We start from the raw sequence: 20,502 nt of genomic DNA on the forward strand, positions 1-20,502 counted from the left end.
AGGTGCCCGGCTCTGATGGCTGTGGCTGGTGAATGTGTACATTTGTGGAAATTCTCACTTGCTTTTGTGGGACTCCATTCTGTGGTGAAGAAATTAGAAACTGTGGGCAAACAGGGAAGTAGACCCTTGTCATCTTCTCATCTAAACACCCATTTCTGAGTCAGAAAATCAGGCGAGCACCCTACCTTGGAAGTGTGACATTCAGCGTTCCAACAGGCAGGATTTCCATTGACTTCCCCCAGAATTTATTTTTCCATCTGATGTCTAAATGACATAAGCAGAGGACAAAAATAAAACATACTCCATGCTTGATAATTTGTTCAATAGAAACGAATTTGCACATTATATTTTACAAAGCATTTTTGTAATTACAATTGGTACTGCAGTCAAATGCTCAAAAATTGGTTTTGTGTTTGTGGATTTGATATGGCAAGTGTATGCAAATGGCTGATCCCCCCAAATTGACTGTTTCTCTATAATCATATTACATATTTATTTTCACCTAACAAAACTAGAAGCCTGGCATAAAACATATGTGTTGGTTGCGATATTCACATATACATATAAACTTAGACCATATAATGCTTTAATTTCCAGATAGTAATAAATGCTAAGTTGTAACTACATGATAAAAAAATAATCAACATATATATCAAGCCTGAGATATATGTAAAAATAATTGCAGCATGGAAATACCACTGATTTATATAAACTACCCCACAAGGTGGAAAATATGTCTTGGGAAAATATTAAAAAATAAGTTAAAAAAATGACTAAATACAGACAGGGAAGATTTCTGAGAAAGTGGAGTTGACTTAATGAACACGTCGCTGCACTGGCCAAGACACAGCCTGAGGCCCAGCACTTCATCTTACACAACGCTTTGTTCCACTCAGAGATGCAGACTTACCTGCGCATTTATCACAACCACCTGGCACCACCTGATGAACTAAGGGAGCTCAGGTATGTCTCCACAAAACTTCTGACTCTTGTTTCTAATCAAGGAACGATTTATTATCTTACTTCGCAGTCCACTGCAATTACACTCTGTCGTTCTGTGTTCTCGGGTTACAGAAATGCTTCCAAGCAGAGGCATTCTGTGGACAACGAAGCATCCTTCCCAACACGAGGAAACCACTGAATAGTGAAGTCTACGTGCACATTCTTTCCAAAGAGTTTTGAAACTTCATAGGCTTGTAAACTTAACTCTAAATAATAATTGAAATACAAACCTTGCCAAAACACAAAATTCTTTGATTCACAGTGGCAGGCAGAAATGGGTGGATGATGGCTAACCTAGTAATTAAGAACAAAAAAGAAGGCAATGATACTGGGATTTAAACTTCCATAAATGATTTTTGTGTTTCTGTTTTTGGTGTTTTTTGTTGTTGTTGTTTGTTTGTTTTTGAGATTGGGGCTCTTGTAACCAAAGGTGATCTCAAACTTCCTATGTAGCTGAGGCTGGCCTTGAATTCTTAACCTTCCTATCAAGTGTTGGTATTATACACACAGCTCATAAATGATATTTTAAAAAATGTAAAACAGCTAATGCCAATGAAAAGTGCAACATCCAGTTCTATTGGTAAATTAGCCTCCAAATTAAAAGTAAATATTCAGTTTTACCTTCTTTAAAATATTTGTTTATTTATTTATTTGATACAGAGAGAAAATGGGCACACTAGGGCCTCCAGCCACTGCAAATGAACTCCTGACACATGTGCTACCTTGTGCCTCTGGCTTACATGGGTCCTGGAGACTTGAACATGGGTCCTTTGGCTTTTCAAACAAGTGCTTTAACTTGTAAGCTATCTCTCCAGCCCTAAAAATATTTTTATATTTTTATTATGAAGAGAGAGGAGAGCAAGAGCACGAGTGAGAGAGAATGTACGTATGGGCACACCAGGACTTCCTACCCCAACAACTAGCTCCGGACACAGGGGCCACTTTGTGCATCCATCTTTACATGAGTCCTGGGGAATCCAACCAGGCCGAGAGGCTTTGCAAGCAAGCAACTTTAACCACTGAACAGTCTCTCCAGCGCTTAATCTTTAACTTTTAAGCCTTCATGCTTAAACAGAGAATTTAAGCACATTTACAGGGGGCACTAGTGCAGATTAAATCAAATGAGTTTTCTGTTAACTGGCATAGTAACCTATCTCAGTTACCAAAAGACATATTTCATCACCAAACCATCTTCCTCCTTGATTGGGAACCTCACTTACTTGTTCTGAGAAAAATCGAAATCCTTTATCTTCTCTAATGCATTCATAAGTCTCCCCCAGGACTGGGTTGAATGGCTTACTTCCTGCTCTGAAGTAGGTGGAGCAGTATCCTGAAACTGCAAATGCAGCAACGAGAACCTGTTAAAACATGCAAGAAAGGAACACAATATAGGAGAGACTCCTGGGGTCTACTTGTCCCTAGTTCTCTCGATTTCACACCCCAAGTCGATGGGTGTGGTTGTATGCCATCTGCATTTTCTACCGTTTGCACAGAGTCTTTGTTCATGCACAGAGGAAAGATGTTGAAATGAGGTTAAACCAGCCCTACAGAGACCAACAGGCCACTGAGGTCCGGTACTCTTCACTCAGGCCCACCCCATCTCCTGACTATCCCTGGGTTTGAAGGTCTGAGCCCCTCAGGAGGAAGGTGCGATGGCCGGAGCTTGTCAGCCATCCTGGAAAGCTTCCATCCAGTCTTATGAAGTAAAGGGCGGTATTTCAACAGCAAGTAGCCTTTTCAGAACTAAATTCCTGACAGCTGGGCTCTCCTGGCACTCAGGGAAAGTTGATAATGAAAGGCCTAGCGTGTTTTCCACAGTAAAGGAGGGTGAGACCTTTGCCTCCCAACTCTAGCATCACTCTAGGCCATGGAAAACTCTTGACATGCCTATCTTCCAATAAGGGCTCGTAGAACTTTGGGGCCCTGCTTGACTGTGCGAAGAGACCAGCAGTTCCTATCTTACCTATATGGTGGGAATGTTAGGCGAAGCCACCTGAGCCGTCACCACGGCTGCGGCCCAGCCCGAGTCCCCGTCCCTCATTACCATGCGCTCGTACGGGTCGTCCGTCTCCGAGGCCTTGTCCAGGAGCTCGCTGTACTCCATCTCCTCGCACAGGTGCTGCAGAGTGTTGAGCGGCTCGTTGAGCTCCACGGGCATGGAGACCTTGGACAGGTCTTTGCCGATGTTGTTCCTCAAGATATTCCACAGGTTGATGTTACTGGTGTCGGGGCACGGAGCGGGCAGGCACGTGCGGCGGCCATTCCTGAAGGCGCCCCCGGTCAGCTCTCCGTTCAGGACTGCGGGGAGAGGCGGACAGAGACAGGCGTCACCTTTCTAATGGTATACAGCCGGGGGGGGGGGGGGGGGGGGTCTCCCTCGTGAAATTCTGATGGGGAGACATTTCACCACAGTCTCAAGGACACACAGAATCATCGCTGCATGAGGTTAAGAACAAAAGCACAAGGATGAGGGTATCATTTGTTTGTTTGTTTGTTTTGGTTTTTTGAGGTAGGGTCTCACTCTAGCCCAGGCTGACCTGGAATTCACAATGGAGTCTCAGGGTGGCCTTGAACTCACGGAAACCCTCCTACCTCTGCCTCCCGAGTACTGGGATTAAAGGCGTGCAATCATTTTGCTTGTTTGTTTGTTTGTTTTTTTGAGGTAGGGTCTCACTCTAGCCCAGGCTGACCTGGAATTCACAATGGAGTCTCAGGGTGGCCTTGAACTCACGGAAACCCTCCTACCTCTGCCTCCCGAGTACTGGGATTAAAGGCGTGCAATCATTTTGCTTGCTTGCTTTTTTTGTTTTTTTTTTTGAGGTAGGGTCTTGCTCTAGCCCAGGCTGACCTGGAATTCAGCTGGCCTCGAACTCACAGCCATCCTCCAACCTCTACCTTCCAAATGCTGGGACTAAAGGTGTGTCCAGCAGAGTACAGTTTTTAGACAAGCTTTCAAATATACTCAGATACAACTTACAATTAAGTAAGCCAAAAATATATGTATGTATACACACACACACAATAATCTTTGTGGTGTGTGTGCATGTTTGTGCACAGGAGTGCATGCTCCGTTAACATGCATGTAAAGGGAAGAGAGGGATAATGGTGTCCTCCTCTACTCTTCCACTTTATTTCCTTGAGATGGGGTCTCTCATTGAATCTGGAATTCTCGCCAGTGTTTTGGTTGATGCCCGGCTAGCGGCACCAGTAATCCTCATCTCTACCTTCCTCAGTGTTGGGGTTCCAGGCATCTGTGGCCATGCCAGGCTTTGAACTCAGGCCCTTATGCTTGCACAGCAAGTACTCTTACTGGCTCAGCCATCTCTCGGCAGCCTGTGTGTGTGTGTGTGTGTGTGTGTGTGTGTGTATGTATGTATATTTATGTGTGTGTGTAGTTTATTTCTAATAAGAAGGCTATTAACTTTGAGTATGAGCAAGTGGTAATATTTTTTAAATTAAACCCAACAGATTTCACAAACATGTACTTAAACAGATTATGTGAAAGAAAATTTATGGGGGGGAAAAAAAACAGCTGAAAAACAAGGACCATTAGTGAGGGCTGAGGGGAATGACTGTTGATTAATTCGCCAGCGTTGTAATTTGGCAAGGAGACAGAACCGCGAAGCTCAAGCGATGCGTACTTTGCCGAGAGATATTGTCCGCCACGCTGGTGTTGTCTTCGGATATGTTGTCGCTCACGTCGCTGATGTAAGACTCGTCATCGGAAGCCTGGGGAAGGAGAACACAGAAGAGGTCAGTGTGCCTGTCATGATTCTGGGCTTGGAAGCGCATGTCAACAAATGCTTAAAATTATTAACTGTTGCTTAAATGGGAAGCAGGTATCATTGTGAAAAATACATTTGGCATATGCACAAGGAATACGTGAGGGTCCTCTACCAGTCAGAATATAGGAGCCCTTATCATTCAGTAGCTCCTCATCTTAGTTGGGCTGGAAAGCCAGCATATTTAATTCAGGCCAAAAGGATAAGAAGCCAGGTGTGGTGGCGCACGCCTTTAATCCCAGCATTCGGGAGGCAGAGGTAGGAGGATTGCCATTAGTTCAAGGCCACCCTGAGACTCCACAGTGAATTCCAGGTCAGCCTGGGCTAGAGTGAGACCCTACCTCAAAAAAACAAAAACAAAAACAAACAAACAAACAAAAAACAATAAGAAAGCACATAGGACTCTAGGTAGAGGACGCAGGAGAAGCCAAGGGCGCTTGTGCTGGGTGCTGGACAGCAAGCAGGAGTTGCCCAGTCCTTAGAAGTACAGAAGCACAGAAGGTGTAAGGGCGAGAGGGAAACACTGGCTTGAGGAATGCCAGGCAGCTGAGAGTGGCTGTGATGGAGGGTGGGGTGAACAAGAAGAGGTCACATCAGTGATAGACTTATTTTTTTTCATGTTAACCTAATGGGTTCAACATACAGCCTTATGGGTTATTAAATAGCAACAAATAGTAAGAGAGTCTGCATAGAGAAAGATTTAGGCTTTTTTAAAAAGTTTTTTGTTTTGTTTATTTTTATTTATTTATTTGAGAGCAACAGACAGAGAGAGAAAGAGGCAGATATATATAGAGAGAATGGGCACACCAGGGCCTCCAGCCACTGCAAACAAACTCCAGACGCGTGCGCCCCCTTGTGCATCTGGCTAACGTGGGTCCTGGGGAATCAAGCTTCAAACCGGGGTCCTTAGGCTTCACAAGCAGCAAGCGCTTAACAGTTAAGCCATCTCTCCAGCCCAGATACAGTTTTTCCAGAAGATGCTTAGCAGCTCTCTTTAGGGAGGCCAGATGAAAGGATAGCACACAGATTCAGGTCACAAAACACTCGTTGCCGGGCTGGAGAGAAGGCTTAGCGGTTCAGGTGCTTGTCTGCGGAGCCGTAGACCCAGGTTTGGTCCTCCAGGCCCCACGTAAGCCAGATGCACAAGGTAGCGCATGTGTCTGGAGTACATGTGCAGTGACTAGAGGCCCTGGTGTGCTCATTCTCTCCCTCTCTCTGTCTCTAATAAATAAGTAAATAAAAATAAATCTTAAAAAAACACTCATTGCCTAGAATCTGATGGTTACATGGAGGATGGGGGAAATAAAAAATTAAGTCTCTCTCTTCATGAGAAGAACATGGCACTAAAATGGAACCCAACTTGATATAAGAAACAAGGAACAATGTGCATACTAAGAGGGATAGGCTATAGCAGGTAAAAAGCAAGGGGAGTGTGAAGTGACATACGCCTTTAACCCCAGCACTTGGGTGGCAGAGGTAGGAGGACTGCTGTGAGTTCAATACCACCCTGAGACTACATAGTGAGTCTGGGCTAGAATGAGACCCTACTTTGGAAAAAAACAAACAAACAGAAAAGAATCCTAAGCAGAATGGGGACCTTAGTGTTTTCACCACAGGCACGGAAACAGTTTATACTTCTCTACATTCTTCAAAGTGGAAACAGTCCTATATTTTTTTCCAACACAAAACAAAACACTCCTATGGTAAAGATATTATTGATTACATGAGGGTAAGTGGATGAGTTTGAAAATGACAAGGAGTTCCATCATTTAAAGGAACATTTGGATGGATGTTATCCCCCCAATTCCAAAATGTCTATCTAAATATATAGTACATTTGTACATTTATCTTTAGCTACTAACAAAAGGACAACAGTTTCCATACTGATTTTTTTTTTTTTTGCCCTCATTTGTTTTCATTTGGCATTTTGAAAAGGGTCCCATTATGTAGCTCTGATTGGCCAGGAAGTCACTATGTAGACCTCTGTCTCTCAAGGCTGTGATTACAGGCATAAGCCACTAAGCCTGAGTTCATATTGTTTTACAGTAGGTAAGTCTTCTTAGTGGGGAAAGTGCTTGTCACCTGAGCATGAGGACCTGAGTTTGGATTCCCAGAACCACAGTAAAAATGCTGGGTATAGCCGGGCGTGGTGGCCTATGCCTTTAATCCCAGCACTTGGGAGGCAGAGGTAGAAGGATAACCATGAATTTGAGGCCACCCTGAGAATACAGAGTGAATTCCAGATCAGCCTGAGCTAGAGTGAGACCCTACCTTGAACCTCCCCCCCCAAAAAAAAAAGCTGGGTATGTCTTGTCCAGTTGAATCAGTGAGTTCTAGAATCCATGTGAGACCCTGTCTCATGAGGTGGGAGAACAATTGAGGAAAATACCCCACACTGACTCCTGGCCTCTACTCCACACACATATGCACACATATGCAAGTCCACCTGTTTCCACCCCCCCACAAACAAGCACACACACAGGCAAGCAACTCACACACATACACACACACACACATTAAAGTTGGAAAGAGTTCATAAACTTAGAGCAGAATGACAACCTGACTTCATGGATGACTGAGTCCGGCTTTCCCACATAAAGTCTATAAAGATGGCAAATTAAGAAGAAAATCTTTTTCTCATTGAGTCCAACCAAGCTGAAGGGTAAGTCCTCAGGCTCATGAGAGCTAATTTCTTTAGCTGGTGGAGAAATAAAGTAAATCAAACTCTTCTACTCAATTTCTCCTGTATTCACCCCTTCCAAGGCTTAAAAGCGAGTGTTGTTATAAAGGGAGGAGCCGGGCGTGGTGGCGCACGCCTTTAATCCCAGCACTTGGAGGCAGAGGTGGGAGGATCATCGAGAGTTCGGGGCCACCCTGAGACTACATAGTTAATTCCAGGTCAGCCTGGACCAAAGTGAGACCCTACCTCGAAAAAACATAAAGCAAACAAACAAACAAAAAATAAATAAAGGGAGGAGATGTGGGTAAAAACAGCTCTTTTTGAAAACTGTAAAATGCAGGGCATAAGACAAGATACTCAGTTCTTTCTCATGCAGGCAGTAGGAGGGACTTATTCTCCTTGCTAAGCAAGGAACAATAGGAATCACTTCTTTGGCTGATAGAAGGCTCCAGAAAAAAAAAAAAACAAAAAAAACAAGTAGCAAGAGGCTGTACTTGAACAGGGATTGCAAGCAGCTAAGCAGTCAAATTGTTATCCTAGGAACACTGAGGAAGAGGGACGCGATCTGTGTTGTAGATTTGCAGTGTAGAAACATTAGTCAGATTGTCCAGTAGGTAAGGGATTGGAGAAAATAAGAAGTAGGCAAGAAAAGCAGCTGTGGGACTGAGTGAGTAATCTAGGTGGGGGAGCGCACCATCTTGGCCCTGTTAGCCTCAAGTTCACTCACTTTCGCTCCTAGTCAATGTTCACCAACCTCCTAACTGTAACTGAACTTGGCATGCAGATTTGCCTATAGGGAGATATAGGGGAATAGCCAGTATGATTACTCTGCCCATCTGATAATATCAATTACCTCTACAAATCATTACACTAGTTCTCTGGCATGTGAATGGAAATTTCTATGAACTTCTTAATACATACCTAGGGATCCAGGAGGCAAGTGCATGCCACGGTATGCTAACAGATTCAGTGTCTATTACAAAGATTCTATTTGACATTTTCCCATACTAAAACTAATAGGTTTTTATTATTTCTTCCTCTTTTCACTTTTTTTAAACTTCCAAAACCACTCATAATAACAAACATTGAAAAATGATTACTACCAGGATGGAGAGATGGCTTAGCGGTTAAGGTATTTGCCTGCGAAGCCTAAGGAACAAGGTTCAATTCTCTAGGTCCCATGTAAACCAGATGCACATGGTGGTGCACGCATCTGGAGTTTGTTTGCAGTGGCTAGAGGCCCTGATGCACCTATTCTCTCCCCCCAACAAATAAATAAATAAATAGAACATCTTTTAAAAAAAGAAAAAGAATTACTACTCATTTTCATCCCAAATATTTTATGTGCATGTGGAAATAACATTTAGCAAATATTTTTTTCTCTTTTTATTTATTTATTTTGATCTTAAATTTTTTTTTTTTTTGAGAGAGAGAGAATTGGTGTACCAGGGCCTGTAACCATTGCAATCGAACTCCAGATATGTGTATGACCTTGCATGCTTGTGTCACCTTGTGTGTCTGATTGACGTGGTACCTGGAGAGTTGAACATGGGTCCTTAGGCCTTGCAGGCACGTGCCTTAACCTCTAAGCCATCTCTCCAGCCCACTTTCTCTTTTTGTTTTTTTATCCAAATGTGGAACAGACTTGCAATCTCAAGTGATAAAATTCCTAATTGGTTCTGTGGGAAGTAGTATTGGCTACTTCTATGCAAAACCAAAACAAAAAAAAAAAAAATTTAAGGGCTGGAGGGATGACTTAGCAGTTAAGGTGCTTGCCTGCAAAGCCAAAGGACCCAGGTTCAATTCTCCAGGACCCATGTTAGCCAAATACACAGGGGACGCATGCGTCTGGAGTTCATTTTCAGTGGCTGGAGGCCCAGGCATGCTCATTCTCTCTCTCCCTCTTTCTCTGCCAAATAAATAAAGAAAGAAATAAAAGAAAATTAAAGGGCTAGAGAGATGGCTTAGCAGCTAAGGTGCTGGACTATGAAGCCAAAGGACAAAGGTTCAATTCCCCAGTACCTACAAAAGCCAGATGCACAAGGGGGCGCATGTATCTGGGGTTCATTTGTAATAGTTGGAGGCCCTGGCATGCCCGTTCTCATTCTATCTCTCTGCCTCTTTCTCTCTCTGGCTCTCTCTCAAATATATGAATAAAAATAAATAAACATATTCCAAACAATAAAATAAATAAAAAGATTAAAGAATACCTAAGTAGGGATGGAGAGATGGCTTAGCAGTTAAGGCGCTTGCCAGTGAAACCAAAGGACCCAGGTTAAATTCCCCAGGACCCACGTAAGCCAGGTGCACAAGGTGGTGCATGTGTCTGGAATTTGTTGGCAGCGGCTGAAGGCCCTGGCATGCCCATTCTCTCTCTCAAGCTATCTGCCTCCTTCTCTCTCTCTATCTCTTCTCAAATAAATAAAATAAATAAATATTTAACAATTTTTTTCTAAAAATTTTTATTTATTTATTTATTAGAGAGAGACAGACAGAAAGAGGCAGAGAGAAGGAGAGAGAGAATGGGCGCACCAGGGCCTCCAGCCACTGCAAACGAACTCCAGATGCATGCGCCCCCTTGTGCATCTGGCTAACGTGGGTCCTAGGGAACAGAGCCTTGAACCGGAGTCCTTAGGATTCACAGGCCAAGTGCTTAACCGCTAAGCCATCTCTCCAGCCCTATTTAACAAATTTAAATGAAGAATACCTAAGTAAATTTCAATAACTATACTAATTTCTACAACCTTATCAAGAAAGAACTCCTCTGTTTTTAAGACTTTGCCAAGATTTCATGACGTGTTTATTGTAGCCAATGGCTAGCCTCCTAGAACCACAATTAGCGAACAGGATGCTGACTAGACATTTCCTTCCAGGCTCAGATGCACATTTCTGCCAAGAAACATACCATGTGCATATCCTCACGTGTGCATGAAAGTGGTTTTCTAATTCCCTCATCCCTTCTACATGTATTAGTGGATGTCTTCTGGAAAGAGCATTGTCCTGAGTTGTAGCCAGCAGTGTTGACAAAGGCTCAGGAAAGAGGAACCATTATAGATCATTTGCTTTTGACCCTGCTACAATTTAAGCAACTTAATAGGATGCAAACCAAGCAACACAACAACCCAACGATCCAGTCTTACTTTCTTCACCCCAACATTATGGTCATATTCAGGCGAGGGTGACGGGCCCAGCAACTAAGCTTACCTCATTTTCTGATGAACTCGCAGACAGGAGCACCTCCTGGGCATCGAAGAACTCAGACACCGACTCCGACATGGAGAGGCGGCTCTCATTGGCCACTTGCTGTGACAGGGGGAGGCTGACATGGATTTGCTCACCAGGCTACACAAAAGAGAAGCAGGATATAACCGTGTTTCCCCTCTTAGCACTACTGTTCCTTCACAGCAGCCAGATTTCTAGAGAAATCCACACAGTGGACTAAGACTGTGACAAGAAAATTTCATTTGCTACCATATAAAATTCTTTCTATCATGTCTAAACACTTTAACAAAAAGTAGAGTTGAGAGATGGTGGTACTTTGACTTGATTTGAACTTTAGGCTCCATTGATAATAAATGAACTTTTTTGTTTTGTTTTGGAGGTAGGGTCTCACTCTAGCTCAGGCTGACCTGGAATTCACTAAGTAGTCTCAGGGTAGCTTCGAACTCACAGTGATCCTCCTACCTCTGCCTCCCGAATGCTGGGATTAAAGGCGTGCGCCACCATGCCCAGCTTAAATGGACTTTTAACAGGTAAAAATGCTATCAGTAATCAGAATTGACCATATAGACAAATTCATTCTCTTATTCTTAGTCCTAGTCAACCAGAACAACAAGCCTCAAGATATATTTATAGAAACGACTAGATAGTTAAGCTAATGACATATACAACTAATTTTTGAGATAGCATATATAAAATTCATTTTCCAATTACATTGTGAATTTTAATGCATGAAACAATATTACAATATTGAATATTACTTCAAATAAAATAATTCTTTATTTGCTAAATGACAAATAACTACTTTGAAGAAAATAAGTTTTAATTATACAAACATCACAGAAAATAATATAGTCTGGTATATGTTTCAGGTTGAGAAGTGCAATTGAAAATTACTGAACAATTTTGGAAAGATAAAGTTTCGAAACATTCAAGATTTGGGGGAATGCAAAGATCATCAGAGATCAAGTACCTCTGGAGGGAATGGGAAGAGGTGGGCAACCTGAGTCAAAGACAAGTGGCTTAGGAAAGCATCTGCTAAGCAGTGAGGCTCTGGGACCCTTCTACCTGGAGATTTCTCATAAAACATATGGCTTTGGAGAAAATATGACCTTAGTCAAAACTCTCAGCTATTCCATGTGTCATTATGTATAAAACTCTAATAGTGTTGAAAGTTAAAGTTCTTATGGCCATCAATAGTAATTTTTCAAAGCACTGTAAACAGTTTAGACCAAATTGAGTACTTCTGTATTGCCATACCATTTGCTCATTCTGAAAAATGGGATGCTGACAGTCCCTACTTCAGAGGGCTGTTAAAAGTGACAGGTGAGGCAGCACAATGCACAGAGGTTACTACAATACCTAGTGCGCAGCAAGCCTTCACTTGACACCTGTTAGCTACAGAGTTTGTTTGTTTGTTTGTTGAGGAAGGGTCTCGCACTAGCCCAGGCTGACCTGGAACTCACTATGTAGTCTCAGGCTGGCCCTGAACTCACAGCCATCCTTCTACCTCTTAGTCCCAAGTGCTGGGACTAAAGGCGTGCGCCACCACACCCAGTTCAGGAGCTGGTGCACCCTCCACTGAGCGTCCCCTGCTGGCTAGGAGGGTCCTCTGCATCACGGGGGAGCCCCGGCGGCATAGCGCCCATGGCTACTGGGACTGTAGCACCCTCCCCTCGGGAGACTTTTCCACCTAGGTAACTTCTTCCAAATGAAATTTAAGAAAACGTTTATTGGCAACTTCTCCACTCAAGTTTTTTTTTTAACATTTCACTGGACATTTGGTGGTAATAACCATTTTAAATACAACATGAGGCAGACAGAAAATGAACAAGTTGGAGTGAATACATAAATTAAATACTTGGTGGCATCAGATGAACACAGTAAGTGAAAATGGACACTGATCATCAAGAATAAATGATAAAAATAGAATAAATGATAAAACTGTCTGCAACACACACACTTATGGAGGGACTATGACTAGCAACAAAAGGAGTATGTAAAAATCAGCAAAAATACACAATAATGTAGATGCCACAAAACAGGTGCTCTATGTCCGCTAGTAAGGAGTCTTACCTCATCGGGGCTAGGAATAATATTTACACTGACAACCTGATCGCAAATGATAGACTCTGAGTGTATTCTGTTCAGCCGGCTCCTCAGGTCAGCATTCTGGTTGAGCGCCTTGAAATAACAAACACTGCAGTTGTAATGGCAGACTGGTAGCAAGTGTAAGACAGAACAAGAAAACAGAACAACAGCCTGGACAACGGAGTCTGAGAAGCTCTTAGCTCTAACTTTTGGAGTCAGCATGAGCCAGATCCCATCAGTAAGGAAGTAAATGGCTTAGAATTAAGGCACTGATAGATTGTGACATAGGGTAGTGAGCTGAAGGAACTTATGGGCCTAACAAAAAGGACGCGTGGATTTTTCTCTCTGAGTCAGGCCTGTTGCATCCAACACCAGTCTACCACCACATATATATTACCTTTGCCATCTAGAATGAAAACTATTGATTATTTCATTTCATTTTTTTTGGGGGGGGGGTTCTACTTTCTAAAGCTTAAGGGTCATTTCAAAGACAAGTAATTGTCTTAAAAACTATTTGGAATGCATAATGAGCTGGTTTAAGTTTAGGATTGGATTTTAGTCTGATTAAACCATAGCTGTGTTGGGATGGAGAGATGGCTTAGTGGTTAAGAGCTTTCTTGTCAGGCCTGAGGACCCCAGTTCGAGGCTTGCTTCCCCAGGAGCCAGTTAGCCAGATGCACAAGGGGCGCACAAGTCTGGAGTTCCTTTGCAGTGGCTAGAGGCCTGGCGTGCCCATTCTCTATCTATCTATCTGCCTCTTTCTCTCTCTGTTGGTCGCTCTCAAATAAATAAATAAAAAACAAAAATATTAAAAAAACATAGCTGTGTTTTTATTTTTTGGGAGCACATAACTAAGACATGGGCTGGTGCAGCAGACCTAACTTGAGTGTAGATCAAAAGGTGCCTTCATTGAACAGCGTGGGTGTTGGCGGCTCTAGGGAACACCGTAGAGAACACCGTAGAGAACACCAATAGCAAACTGACTCCTGGTGAGCTACATCACACTACTTGGAACACATCTGATGTTAGCATCAGGAAAACACCACTTTCCACAACGTAACACATGCAACAACTGCACTATTACAAGCTGCGGATACGCTCCCAGGAATTACAGCAAGCCTCAAGTAGAACGTCCGGGAGAGGACAGGGCCCACAAGATGAGTATTTCCTGACCTTTCTATTAAACTTAGCAACGAGGAGAGGGAGGGAGGAAGATGATCAGTGTCAGGGCGTCTGCCCCAGGGACTGGGCATTCTGCTTCATTAGGAGAAATGAATACAGGAAGCCAACACGTACAAATACAAACTACCTGTGCACAAACGCGGGGTAAACACAAAGGGGCAAAGCTCTGCGCCTGCGCCGGGCGGGGCATCCTCCTGGAGCACAGCATCACCCGCCTCTTCCCAGCCCGTCTCCTACTTCCGCCCCTACCTTCCACTCCACTAGTGTTTTGAAGACAGAATTATCCACTTACAGCATCTAGATCTTATTTAAAGCCTTTAGGACCACTTTGTAAAACATGTGAAATGACACAATTGAGCGGGTGTGACAAATATTGATGGATTCGTGGTGGAAATAGAGATTCAGAGCCATTACACTTGGGGCAAGGAGGAAATGTGTCCCAGTTATCTGGGAAACCTTGCATTTGACAACAGAGTAACTGTGTTCTTAGTAAGCAAGCCATGTGCCTCAAAGGAAGAATCCTAATATCTTTTCATCCTGCAAAAGTGCTCAGATCATTTTTATTGGGGCAAAACCTGAAACACTTCAGCATTAAAAAAAAAAAAAATCCTGCTTTAAGCTTGTCCATTGCAGCCATTATAGACATGCGTACTTGATCTCTCATCACTTTCTGCCTGGAAGTGTATGCAAACTGTCTGAGTTACTGAAATGTGTGGAGCCATGCAAACACGGAGCCTCTGGTGAGCACGTTGAATTACAGAATCATGGTCTTTACCTGAGGGCTTCACACAAACCTCAACTAGTGGATCTTTCAAAGTGGCCACACTTTCTGTTGCCATGGGAACAGTGCTAATGAAACAACCTCACAAAGTCTCAAAGGCAAAGGTATGTAATGATTTTCTTCAGGGTGGGAATGTTAAATATAGGTTTGCCATTTATCATGGAAGCGGTACAGCTGCTTGCTCCGGATATTTAGAACTAAGAAATTCTCATTTAAAGTTCTTACCTTATTAAATCTTCATTTATTGTGATCCTGCCTATAGGTATGTGTGAAGAGCATACCAGATAGCCTCGAAATATTAGTGTCAACAGGAAATGAGCTATAAGATATTTTTATGTGAATATAATCTTTTTTCTTGGATGTAATGTGAAAAAGAAAATCCTGAAGAGCTTGAAGTCAGAAGATGAGGTCTACTTGATTTGAAGACTAAGTGGTCATGGGTCTGGATTCCTTCCTTCCTTCCTCCTTGCCTTCATTCCTCCCACCCTCCTTCTTTACTCCTTCCCCTCCCTCTCTCCTTTATTTTCTTCACTCCATTTCTTCTTTTTCTCTTTTGAGATACAATGTCACCATTTAGCCCATGTTGGCCTATGAGCTTCAATTTCTTTAGGTTAGCAAGTAATGCAGTTATACTGAGCAACCCTTAAAGTCTGTCTGAAGTTTGATTAGAATGATAAGCCAGAATCTTATATAGTACCTTTCAGTCACCATGATGGAAGACAGTGTAAAAATAATTCTATTTTGGGGATTTCCTGATGTTTATATTGTGAATAGCAGAAGTCTTACATACTTCCAGGGACTTATTACACATTTAGCTCTCTGACAAGAAAAAAAAGATACTGACATTTTTACATGCAGTTTACATTACGTGCAGTTTATCTGGCATTTATGGAGAGAGATGTTTATGATATATGTATTCAGCTAATTATCTTATTGTTAAAACTCTATTTTCTTAGCTGGGTGGCAAACAGGTAGCATGGGAAAAAAAAGAAAATTCTTGGTTAGAGTGTTTGAGATCAAAAAGCAGTAGTATAAATTTATTTTTTTATTTATTTTTTGTTTTTTTATTTTTTTTTAATATCACTATTTTTTAATTTAATTAATTAATTTATTTATTTGAGAGCGACAGACACAGAGAGAAAGACAGATAGAGGGAGAGAGAGAGAATGGGCGCGCCAGGGCTTCCAGCCTTTGCAAACGAACTCCAGACGCGTGCGCCCCCTTGTGCATCTGGCTAACGTGGGACCTGGGGAACTGAGCCTCGAACCGGGGTCCTTAGGCTTCACAGGCAAGCGCTTAACCGCTAAGCCATCTCTCCAGCCCAGTAGTATAATTTCTAAGTTGTTTCACATTTTAAGTTTTTCAAACTTCATAAGTAATTTTTTTTTGAAATTACTGTTAATACCTAACAACAAGGATCTGATATAGTTTACTGTTTCTAGTAAAGAATTATAATTTTTTGTCAGGACATTATTATGCAAAGAAAACACTGCTTGGTTATCTTTTCAAGTATATGGCAATGAATTTTCTAGTTCATATTTCACTCACTTTTGAAGTTGTGACAAACTTAGAAAACTTAATCTGACTTCTATTTCAAACAGATGTAATACATCTGGTATTCAAAGCTAAATGTTTAAGGGGAGTAGATAATATATATGTAGTGGTGGGGAAAAACTATCATTACATAGAGTGGAAAGCAAACATGTGAACAGCTCCACCTCGGGCAACCTCAATGGAGGAAAGTGTGAGCTGGTCACAAGCGCACATCAGCCCATTTCTGCCATCTTCCCGGGCTGGCTGCTCCGTTCGCCTTAATCACATACACTGCTTGTGACACTTGCTACAGCCAAGTGCACGACCTGTAGTTACAATGCTCCCCAGTAGTGCTCAGCACCCCATTTATGATTGGCTTCTCCAAAGCACAGCTCATTTCTCTCTCCTGAGTACATTGAAGCATATGGGTATTATAAGGGCTATGACACTATCAGGGATAAATAACACAAAAGAGTCCAGATAGTGACAGAAATTATATAGAGGATACATCCAAGGGGAGGGAGCAGCAAGGAAAAGGAGGAGGATTAGCAGCCACTGGTGCCAGCTACTGCAAGAGAAGCCATGGAGGTCTGGCAGGAAGTCTTCCTCTGGTACGTAGAGAAAAGCAAAGCCCTCAGGCTCGCTGCAGCTGGCTGGTCTGCACCATGCCTGCTGTCTTTCTCCTCTAAGCAGGTTGTAGTGAGGTCTTACTGCCTACTTCATGAGCCTGTTTTGCACGACAGACCTCATTTCCCCATGTGCATGTCCCTTACACACCCAGGTCTAATACATCCACACACAATTCCTGCCCGAGCTATAAAAGAAGTCCTGAGCCAGAATCAATTCCCTAAGTGTTCACTTCCTTAGCTATCACCTGTGGTGGATAATGGGTGAGAATTTTCCTTAGACTGAGTGAGCCATTCCCCTCTCCCCCCCAAAAAAAATTACTAAATAGAGCGGTGGGTTCTGGGAAGGCAATGTGACTGCCTCAGAGCTGAAGAAGGATTTGAAACATGGCAACAATTTACAGAAAATCAAGTCCTTTGGATAAAGGTAAATCTGGTTCAAAAGGAGTGAGAAAATAAACACACAATCTGTCAAAACCAAATTTTGGGCAGCTATTTAAAAATTACCTTGTTTTCCAATTTAAAAAATGTTGCCAAATTTGGAAAATTGAAAAATGTGAAGCTATACTTAAAAATTTATCTTATTTCCCGATGTTTTATAGCTTGTCTTGTTCTTTTTCAGCTTTTTTGTACCTGTGCATTTTTCACCTTGTCTACTGGCTACATGTTTATACCTAGTATCTGTACTTCATCTATATTATATTGCGAACTCTTTTTAAACATGATTTTTTTGGTTTGTTTTTTGAGGTAGGATCTTGCTCTAGCCCAGGCTGACTAGGAATTCACTATGTAGTCTCAGAGTGCCCTTGAACTCACGGCGATCCTCCTACCTTGGCCTCCCAAGTGCTAGGATTAAAGGTGTGTGCCACCATGCCCGGCCATAAACATGATTTTTATAGAGCAAAATAAACAAATGATTTCTTGTTATCAGACACTTAAGTAATGATTTTTACTACAATAAATATGTTGACACCAACAGTTGCACACATAATTATTTCCTATTGTCAGTATTACTCCCTTAGACCAGTCTGATCAGCATGGACATACAAAGACAATAGCTAAATACTTTTTAAATATATATATTTATTTATTTGAGAGATACAGAAAGAAAGGTATGGGAACACCAGGGCCTCATGCCACTGCAAACAAACTTTAGATGCATGCACCCTTCTATGCATCTGGCTCGACATGGGCACTGAGAAATTGAACCCAGGCCATCAGATTTTGTAAGCAAACACCTTTAACCTCTAAGCCATCTCCCTAGCCCAGGGAAATATTTTTTTATTTTTTATTTATTTTTTAAGACTTTAAAAATATTGCCTAGTTATGTATAAGTTAACAATTTAAACTTGGTAGATATCTGAAAATGTAAAGGACTTTATGAAAAGTCTCTTCATAGATAAATTTGACTAAGTCCCAGGGAGCTATGGCGTTCAGAAACAAATAAATGCACTTGAAATTTTTTTTACATCATTACAAAATACTTATGGTGGGTGTGGACGGGGAGGATTACAGACAACAAAGTTGGGATTGTAAATCATGCTACTGTGTGCCTTAAGCCAACGTTTTCTTACACCCTCATTTGCTCTATGTTTCAGTGACTCTGGGATGTATGTTTCCCCTCGCAATCAGCACCTTGGAAGCATTCTGTCAGTACCAGTGACAGCAATGTTTTTTGTTTTTGTTTTTTTCTTTCTCGGTAATGGAGAAAATAATGATTGGGCCCTAACGATTGACAGCGTGTTGATTTAGTGAAATACAGTTTTACCACCTGGAGGAGATGGGCCTGTGCAGATTCAATTTGCACTATATTAGCACAAGCTGTTTACAACTTTTAGGTCTAGAAATCAAGCCAGCAACAGTAGAGGAGCATAACATCCTGCAGACAGACTGAACAGACCTGAACCTTATTATGCTGGTGGTCATGGGGTGCAAAGGTGTCATCTTTTATACTGTCTGTTCTGGGTATTCAGGATACTACATGAAACAGGACATGGAATTACAGCTGGCATGAAGTCATGCCATTCATTCGAGGCAGATGCCCCATGACATGTCCTATTAGCACAAGTGGAGCATCTCTGCTTTCTCATGTGTGAGTGTTGGTCCATGGGTGTGGCATAGTATGACAGAATTGTGTTATATTTATATATTTTTTGACCAGGGAGGTACTATTATCTAATAAGAGGAAACCACTTGACTCTCCAGCCTTGCAAAGTGCTACCTGCTCAAGGCAGGAAAGAATTGATGCCAAGCACGTAGTGAAGAATGCTAATCTCATATGTTTTATAGTTTATAGGCAATGTGCCTGCCTGTTAAGAATAATGGAGGGCTGGAGAGATGGCTTAGAGGTTAAGATGTTTGTCTGCAAAACCTTAGGACCCAGGCTTGATTCTCCAGGACCCACATAAGTCATATGTGCAAGGTGGTACATGTGTCTGGAGTTCATGTGCAGTGGCTAGAGGCCCTGGCATGCCCATTCTCTCAAACTACCTTTCTCTCTCTCTCAAATAAATATATTAAAACATTTAAATAAAAATTAAAATTAGGGATGGAGAGATGGCTTAGTGGTTAAACTCTTGCCTGTGAAGCCTAAGGACCCTGGTTCAAGGCTCGATTCCCCAGGACCCAGGTAAGGAAGATGCACAAGGTGGTACATGCATCTGGAGTTTGTTTGCAGTGGCTGGAGGCCACTCTCTGCCTCTTTCTCTCTCTGTCTGCCTGTCGTTCTCAAATAAATAAATAAATAAATAAATAAATAAACCTTTAAAAATTATTTTAAAAAATAAAATTAAAAGAAGAGGATAATAGAATTTGCTGAGTTGATTACATATATGTGTTATGTATTATTATATTTATTTAAAATAGTCACTTAAAAAAATAAAATATTCACTTTAAGCCGGGCATATTGGTGCATGCCTTTAATCCCAGCACTTGTGAGGCAGAGGGAGGCAGACTGCTGTGAGTTCAAGGCCACTGTGATATTACATAGTGAACTCCAGGTCAGCCTGGACTAGAGTGAAACCCTACCTTGGAAAACAAAACAACAACAACAACAACAAAATTTACTTTAAAACCTCATTGAAAAGTAGCACTTCAGGCTGGAGAGATGGTTTAGCGGTTAAGCGCTTGCCTGTGAAGCCTAAGGACCCTGGTTCGAGTCTCGATTCCCCAGGACCCACGTTAGCCAGATGCACAAGGGGGCGCACGTGTCTGGAGTTCGTTTGCAGTGGCTGGAGGCCCTGGCGCGTCCATTCTCATTCCCTCTCTCTCCCTCCCTCCCTCCCTCCCTCCTTCTCTCTGTCACTTTCAAATAAATAAGTAAATATAAACAACAAAAAAAATTTAAAAAAAAAAGCAGCACTTCAATCATTAGATAGGTATCAAGTAAAATGTGAACTTTAAAAGTGCTCGACCACAGCGGGAGATGGCTCAGCCACTGGGAGCACTGGCTACCTCAGCGTGAAGGCCTCCCCAGGCTGGCTGTGCAGAATCCGCATAAGAGCCGGGTGTGGCCACGCAGGCCTACCACTGGAGGCGGGCAGGTGCAGAGCTGGGACTCGAGTGGAGGGACCCACATGACCCACAGCAGCTCTGGGTTGAGGGGGA

At 42.3% G+C, this 20,502-nt stretch overlaps 1 protein-coding gene across 8 annotated transcripts in view; it reads right to left on the reverse strand.

Annotated features, from left to right (window-relative positions):
• Osbpl6 (oxysterol binding protein like 6) overlaps nucleotides 1-20,502 on the reverse strand; it is a 130,292-nt gene that overhangs the window by 18,266 nt on the left and 91,524 nt on the right. For all 8 annotated transcript variants that reach the window (XM_004660297.2, XM_045146991.1, XM_004660296.3 and 5 more), the window contains 7 exons: nucleotides 12,760-12,867; nucleotides 10,669-10,806; nucleotides 4,644-4,731; nucleotides 3,047-3,300; nucleotides 2,223-2,360; nucleotides 1,233-1,296; nucleotides 186-264 (listed from right to left, as the gene is read on the reverse strand). In XM_004660297.2, the coding sequence (XP_004660354.1) occupies nucleotides 186-264; nucleotides 1,233-1,296; nucleotides 2,223-2,360; nucleotides 3,047-3,300; nucleotides 4,644-4,731; nucleotides 10,669-10,806; nucleotides 12,760-12,867 (869 nt within the window). The remainder of the gene's footprint in view (nucleotides 1-185; nucleotides 265-1,232; nucleotides 1,297-2,222; nucleotides 2,361-3,046; nucleotides 3,301-4,643; nucleotides 4,732-10,668; nucleotides 10,807-12,759; nucleotides 12,868-20,502) is intronic.

The sequence above is a fragment of the Jaculus jaculus genome, chromosome 4 (genome assembly GCF_020740685.1).
Source record: "Jaculus jaculus isolate mJacJac1 chromosome 4, mJacJac1.mat.Y.cur, whole genome shotgun sequence".
NCBI lineage: Eukaryota > Metazoa > Chordata > Mammalia > Rodentia > Dipodidae > Jaculus > Jaculus jaculus.